The sequence below is a fragment of the Oryzias melastigma genome, linkage group LG9 (assembly GCF_002922805.2).
Source record: "Oryzias melastigma strain HK-1 linkage group LG9, ASM292280v2, whole genome shotgun sequence".
NCBI lineage: Eukaryota > Metazoa > Chordata > Actinopteri > Beloniformes > Adrianichthyidae > Oryzias > Oryzias melastigma.
Window position 1 is genome coordinate 31,102,918 of NC_050520.1, and position 8,227 is coordinate 31,111,144.

At 40.1% G+C, this 8,227-nt stretch overlaps 1 protein-coding gene across 1 annotated transcript in view; it reads right to left on the reverse strand.

The window, feature by feature from the left end:
• The window catches only part of vamp5 (vesicle-associated membrane protein 5), a 6,590-nt gene extending 5,299 nt beyond the window's left edge, over nucleotides 1-1,291 (reverse strand). The window contains exon 1 of the mRNA XM_024274741.2: nucleotides 1,034-1,291. Within this exon, the coding sequence (XP_024130509.1) occupies nucleotides 1,034-1,036 (3 nt within the window). The 5' untranslated portion in view covers nucleotides 1,037-1,291. The remainder of the gene's footprint in view (nucleotides 1-1,033) is intronic.
• Nucleotides 1,292-8,227: the final 6,936 nt, after the last annotated feature.

Below are 8,227 nucleotides of genomic sequence, written 5' to 3' on the forward strand. Positions count from 1 at the left end.
TTTTTAAGTTGATTTGGCACATAGCTAATATTTTAACTGGCTATCAGCTTAAGTGATTTCAGCTATCAGCACTATCATCTTCAGCAGCCAAATTCAGCTTACAACATTCACACTAGCATTATCAAAGGTAATGCTATATATTTAGTTCATAATTAAGGTAAAAAATTACAGTTTAAAAATGTAGTTTGGAGTGTTCAATAAATGTTTATCCTGTTCGTCCCACAATCTAAGGCGTGTTTTGGATTCTGGCCCTCTGTGCGATTGAGTTTGACACCCCAGCTTTAGAGGGATTTGTCCTCACAGTCATTTGTATTGTCACCGCTCTGTCCTCCACATTTGACCTCTGTCACGGCAGGAAACCAACACCTCTGAAGGTGACAGGAACAGGAAGTGGAGAAGCAGAGCAAAGCATCTTGATTGGCTGTTATGAAATACTACAGATATTTGGCTGTTTTTGTACCCCCCATCAATCAGTCCTAAAATAACAAGCCTTATTAGAATCAGGTGGAAACAGACTTACTTAGGCATCGCCCCGAGAGTTTGCTTATCTCGCTCTGGGCACAGAACATTTTCTTCAAACAATAGTGTGTGTTTAAAAGTGAAGTGGTGGTCTTAACTCAGGAACTGCTGCCCATTCCAGTTCCCCTCCTTGCTTCCTTCCTTTTCTCCCTCCTGCTGCCTACAGTCGTGTACCTGCTTTTACACCTAGAAGAAGTCATGGCATGCAGACTGTTCATGTGCATGCTGATACAATGACAATAAGAAACCTGACCTCTTGTATGAAGAAACCCACAGATAGGAGCAGGCATGTACACTCCTGCCACAGTTAAATACACAGAGCAAAAGAGAAAATGTTTTGATTGCAACATTTACTTTAAAGCTCTTTCTAAATATATATGCCTTGCATTTACCTAGTCCCCATTTTTTTAAATGTTTAAATATTAGTTTTTAGACACCTATTTAACTCTTGGAGAGTATCTTTCCCACAGATAAAGTTACTCTAAAAGCAGCACAGCCAGCAGCTCTCACTCACCATGTCTGTCGCGTCTCTGTCGAGTCTCCAACTGTCACTGGCTCCAGAGCATTTAAACGTGTCGACTAAAGCAACTTTACAAAAACAGGAAACTAATATATGCGCTCCCCGGCTGCCAGCGTGCGCTGAAAATGAAGTTCCGCCCAGTAGGGTTTTTTTTCTTTCTCTGTTTTCTTCGTTCGACTGTTTGACTTTGTCCCTGTCACTTTCGCTTCTGTGTGTCTGCGGCACCAGCTGCGGGACTTTTCCAGCTAGATGGGGCGTTCAGGGTATTTCCGGAAATTTTTCATCATTGGTCACATGATGGAGCACTGACGATCGCTGGGTTTGGTTAATGTGTAAACGTCAGCTACTTCTGAGTGGAAGTTGTCTACAATTACCCTGTTATACATACACAATGTAATTTGAATTTCTATTAACGTTTCATGAAATTTAAAGTTATTGTATTGAAATCATGTGATATATTTTTATCCATCCATCTATTCGTCTGCTCATCCATCCATCCACCTATCCACCCAGTGACCGACCCATCCATCCATCCATCCATCCATCCATCCATCCATCCATCCATCCGTTCTTTTATTCATCCATCTATCTGTCCGCTCGTCCGTCCATCTGCTAATTTATCCATCCTTTCATTTATTCTTTCATCCATCCATCCGTTCATCCTTTCATTTGTTCTTCCATCCAAACATCCAGCCAGCCGTCCGTCCGTCTGCTCATCCATCCACCCATCGATCTGTTCGTCCTTTCATTCATTCTTTCATCCATTCATCCAACGTTCTTTCTTTCATTCATTCATTCATTCATTCATTCATTCATTCATTCATTCATTCATTCATTCATTCATTCATTCATTCATCCATCGGTCTATCTTTCCATCTATCTGAACATCTATCTGTCCACTCGTCTGTCCATCCATCCATCCATCCATCCATCCGTTCTTTCAATCATTCATTCATCCATTCATTCATCCATCCATCCATCCATTCTTTCATTCATCCATCCGTTCTTTCATTCATCCATCCATCCGTCCAAACATCCAGCTGTCTGTCCCTCCTTCCATCCCTCTGTCCGTTTGTGCGTCTATCTATCCATTTATCCGTCCGCTTGTCCGTCCGTCTGCTCATCCATCCATCCGTCCGTTCTTTCATTCAAATATTCATCCATCCATCCGTCTACCCGTCAATCTATCTGTCCACTCGTCCGTCCACCCATCCATCCGTTCTTTCATTCATTTATTCATCCATCCATTCATCCATCCGTTCTTTCATTCATTCATCCATTCATCTATCCAAACATCCAGCTGTCCGGCCGTCCTTTCGTTAGTTTGTTCGTCCGTCCATCTATCCCTCCGTCTGTCCCTCCATCCGTTTGTCCGTCTATCTATCTATCCGTCCGCTTGTCCATCCGTCTGCTCATCTGTCCATCCATCCGTTCGTCCTTTAATTTATTCTTTCATCCATCCTTCCATCATCCACACATTCATCCATCTATCCATCTTGTGCTTGTTTGTCCCAGACCATAAGGGCAGCAGCCTCAGTAAAAAATGCCAAACTCTTTTCTACAGAAAGATCCTCCAGTTTACAACCTGACCAAGGTGCTCCTAAGCCATCCCAAAAACATAGTCGCTCCATTGTGTTCTGGGTCTTTCCCTGTGGACTCATCTCGGTGGGACACGCCTACTGTACCTGGAGCCATCTAAAAAAATAATAGATACTTCAACTGACTTCTCTTAATGTGAAAGATCTGCGGGTCAGTTCAGAGGTCGTCCCGAGTGACAGAACTCCTCAACCTATCTCTAAGGGAGCACCCAGTTACCCTGTGGAGGAAACTAATTTCACCTGTTTGAATCAGGGTTCTGAGCTCATGACTATAGCTGAGTAGGAACAAATAAGCTCCTAAATTGAAAGCTTTGCCTTTCAACTCAGTTCCTGCTTCACGACAACAGACTGAATCAGCAACTGTATTAATGCAGTCACTGCACCGATCCTCATGTCAGTCTCACACTCTTTTCTTCGGAAAAAGTCCTGACCACCAAGCAGTGTTGCAGGACAGCCAGCCCTACAACCTCCAGGGATACTCAAGATGGACCTCATCCTTCCCCACTCTAGGCAGTGTTGGCAGAGTGGTGGGCCTATGTCATGTTGTCATGTCATGCAAGACCCAGCCCTGGGCCTGACTCCAGGATTGGTCCCAGTGATGTCAGTATGGGTAGAGTACTGGGTCTTGTTTTTTATGTATCCATTTTATTAGAGATGTGCTTTTAGTCAGGCTTGTCAAAGAGGAATTGTCTCTGAAAGGGGTATTGGCCCCAGCCAGCAGAGCTCCCAGGATTATTGTGGCTCTCAAACCTACTTTCACTTTTTAGGTTTATGTCAGACAACTTATCATATTTTGCTTTTATTTTTCATATTTTAATTTGCTTATGAAAGTGTAGAAACTACTTTAAATGACTTTATGGGTTACCAAAGGTTATTAAAAGACAGAGTTGAAAACAATTCCCTTTTGAAACTGTTCCATTACACAATAGTGTCAGAGCTTTTGTTTTCTGATTCTGCTGCATCATCATCGTCTCTGAATTTTCTGGAATATAGTTGATTTAAAATAATGAAGAGACATTTCCTGTGGTCACTTATGAGCATATTACATGCAGGGTTGTTCACGTAAAAGCTTTGACCAATAAATCTGACCATTAAAAATTAAATGTAACAATTTTCATGACAATTTTGTATTAAAAATCCAGTTGAATTCACAGATGGTGACCTCTTAGAAAAGAATGCAGAACAGCAGTAAAACTACATTCACACCGCCTATAGCAATGCGCATTCAAGCAACCACTTTCAATAGAAGATCTATGTGAGGAGTGTCAAACTCAATCACACCAGGGGCCAAAATCCAAAAGACGCCTTAAGTTATGGGCCGAACAGGAAAAACATTTATTGAACTCTCTAAAACAAAAATTTTAAACATAATTATAAACTACATATATAGCATTACCTGTGATAATGATAGTGTGAATGCTGTAAGCTGAAATTGGCCTCTGACAATGCCAGTGCTGATAACTGAAGATGCTGAAATTGATAGCTAAAACGCTGAAGCTGAAATCACTGAAACTAAAACGCTGAAGCTAATAGCCAGCTAAAATATTAGCTAAATCCCAAATTAGCCTAAAAAAAACCCCACATTTAGGTTAGCCAAAACAGCTAGCACGTAGCTGAAATATTAGCTAACCTCCCAAACACCCTGAAAAATGTTATTAAATGCCAAAATAGTCCAAAAATCTAGCAGAATGCCAATTTTTAAAACTTTAAAACCTTAGATACTGTTAAAACTTTCCCTTTCAAAACTCTCACGTTCACGTTTTGGTACGAAAGTTTCTACAATTGTTTTCAGGCTCTACGTGCGAAACAAGTGGATGTTGAACGGACATTAAAAGTTAAACCAGGTTGAACTTTGACCAGTCAGGGACTTAGATCTTAGTGATTTTTAAATGGTGTCATTCTTAATTCAGGGATGTGCCAACCATGTGAACAGTGATCATGGAGGAGAAATTAATATCTGCTGTTTCTACCCGGCTGGACTCATTTGACACCAAATTTTTCATGTATTGGAATAGAGCTGTGAAAGGAAAAGCTTGGAGCAAGATTTGCGAGTTTTGCACCTCTACGACATTTCGCACCGAGCCGATTTCAACAGTAGGTGGCGAACATGCGCTAGTATCAGGTAGCGACAGTCCAGTCTGAACACGATATGCTAAATGCATGCTTAAGCAGGCGCTATGAACTAGCTTTAGTCTGAGGTTATAAAGTGGTTGTTACCAAATAAAAACAAAGAAAGAAACATCCACAAAACACAGATTTTGATGAGTCTTCATTTAACACATGTTGAGTTTTTTTGCATAGAATTTTTATTTTGAAACTGCTTTGTATATTCTTCACTTTAGCTATTCTGTGTAGCACACAGAAAAAAAAGTAAGAAAATGCGGAGGTCTTTCCAAAACTCTTGGTCACTCATGGGTGTTGCTCACTTTTGGAGCTAAGCATTTTTTAAACTGACAGTCCACCCTTAGTGAAATATGTGAAAGCCTTAAAAATAATCCCACAGAGACTGCCACAGAGTACATGTGTTGAAACACACGCTCACATTTGTACGTTCCCTGCCATGGGATGATGTTATTCTAATCTAAGTAGTTGAATATTATGCGGGCTATCTGTGAAACGAAAACAATGGAGGCGTTGTTTTAGGTCAGAGTCGTGCTAGACATAAGTAGGATATGGCTGAGCTCACCATGATGAACACATGCATGAGACCAGAGGGTCTTTTGCCTTCTACACCACAATAGAGTGTCATTGTTTGAGAGTCACAGTACATTGACTGAGCAGAAGCGCGTAGTTTACTGTGAGTAAATGACGCTGACAAACAGTCAACATAGTTGTGTTGTGTCTCTGCTCTATCACTACTGCAGACAATTAACATTTTTTACAGCAATTTTCTATTTGACCTGTTTCAGTGACGCACACCCAGCAAAAGACAGCAGCTGTCCCAACTCCTGCTTCTGTTTATGTGTGAGGAGGATTTACCAACATCTGCTTTGTTTCTAACACCAATTAGAAGAGTGAAGACATAGACACAAGTGAGGTTACAAAATATATGTCACAGAAGAAAATGTACAAAGGGAAGTAGAGTAATTCCCACATATCTTCCTTCAGCTTTAAATGTCCAAATCCTTTTTAGTTGAAGCAACGTGACTCTGAAATTTACAGAAGTGTGAGACTCTCACACAAAATAGAAACTATATAGCAGGGAAATATTTGGGGGAGGAAAATGAGGGGCTTCCCCCTGGGGAGTAAGAGGACAAAATTGTAGTTTTCTGTTAAAGGGCCTATATTCTTAAGCCTTTTGGAGTAAACTATATCCATAAATATGATTATATATAACCTTTGACACACTAAAACTCAATCTCACAAGGGGCCAAAAACCAAAACACACTTTAGGTCGCGGGCCGAACAGGATAAACATTTATTGAACACACTTAAACAAAATTTTTAAAACTGTGACTTTTTAACATAATTATGAACTAGATATATAGTGCAAGATATGTATATATATGCCAAAACAGCTAGCACATAGCTGAAAAAATAGCTAAACCTCAAAACAGCATACAAAACAGAAAAAAGGCTAAATTAGAAAAAAAACAGTCTAACTCCAAAACAGCCCTAAAAACTTTACAAAAGCCTAAATTAGACCAAAACAGCTAGCATGTAGCTGAAATATTAGCTAAACTCCAAAATAGTCTAAAAAATGTTAGTAAATGCCAAAACAGTCCAGAAAGCTAGCATTATACCAATGTTTAAAACTTTAAAACTGTAACTTTTTAACATAATTATGATAAAAAGGCAGGAATATTATTCTAGAAGAAATCAACTAAAAAGCTTTCAATATTTTACTATTCACAAAAATATATTTTGTCAAAATTATACAAGTTAGAAATAAGCGCAAGATAACATCAGGCCATTAATAACAATAAAATAAGATGATCTGGAGAGCTGGATATCATTACCCGGAGGGCCAAATCCGGCCCCCGCGCCTTGACTTTGACATGTGCTCTAAAGAATATATTTTTTATTTAAATATGTGTTAATTTCGTGAGTTCTAAGTAAGACCCCTTAATCTGTGAGGCTCCGCCTTTCGTTCCTTGTGGGTGCCGTCCATTTCATGACACCAAACTAGAGCTGGTCTCAGCCTCAGCGTCTGCGTTTCTCCCACGGAAACAAACATTCAAACTTTGGAGAGATGGATGTGCATATTGTGCATACAGAATGAAAGTGTTATGCTGATCACCACTAGCTCAGAGGAGAAAGTGTGTGTTTGTGTTAGCCTGCGGTGCTGGCAGCACAGACTCTTCCTGGAAGGGGCTGTTCTCCACTTTGTGACATCACATTGTGAGGACCCACTTGTTTTGTGAATTGGGAGGGACTGGTGCTCTGAACGCAGGATTTTAGAGGAATGCTCAGAGATACATGAATGGCCTGAATACCATTTTTGGGGGCGTTTTTTTGAGAGGAATTAACTTTATAATACATTTGAAAGCTCAAAAAACGTTGATTTAGCTTTTGCTTCAACTGAGGGATAAACTTTTCCCCACAAAAAACAAAACAAAACATGGTATTATTTTAGCAGGTATTTGCTCTAAGCTGGCTGGAATAAATGTTTTGATCAGTTTGTCGTGTTAGCGATTTAGCAGAAAACCCCTTTAAATGTATAAGGATGCTGTACCTACCCTCGATCAACATAGCCTTAACAACAAGCATAAATGAATGTAACTAGACCAAGGAAAAGGAAAAGTCTAAAAAGCTGTCTGTGTTTTTGAATAAACATGACATGAGGAAGTTTCACATCCAAAACAGTGATATTGTTATTTACATAACTGGTTTTCCTATTTGGTCTGAATTTTAAAATATGTATACATCCACTTTGATAATAATAGGAGAAACACCATTTTACTTAGTTTGATATTTATTACCCCAGAATTTAAGACAATAATAAAGATAGCCCCAAAACACAAACATTGACCAAGTCAATAGTGAGTGTTTCTACCTTATACTACAATGACAGCTTGACAGTGACATCTCAGCTCCTCACTAAACTCATGTTGTTCTGAGGCATTCTAATCTTCCACAAGTGCATCGTCATTTGGAGGTGGGGTACCATCATCCAGTCCCGGACATGCTCTATGGGGTTCAGGTCAGAGGTCATTACTTGTCATACTGTACGAGACACCTCCACTTCTTGAAGTCCAGCTGTGACAACATTATCATTTATAAACAGAAAGTTGGGGAGGTTCTGGTGGAATTGGGGAGGATGATCTGTTTTATGATGTCTCTGAGATAAGAATGTGCAGCGACTGGACAATCAACAACATCTTCATCGGTTTTGCTCTGACCAGGGATGCCTGCCCAGATTGTTGAACCTCCTCCACCAAAGAGAACCCTGGGGACCATATTAATCTAGGGGTATCACTCACCTGATACTCTCGAGCCACACTGAGGACTATCATTTCTGTGCAAGGTGACCCGACACTTACCAGTGATCAGGACAGTGGACCAATGCTGCATCGTTCAAGTCACATGGTCTTGTGCCCACCGACTGCAAATCTTCACTACAGTATCTTGGTGTCAATGGAGTTACCTG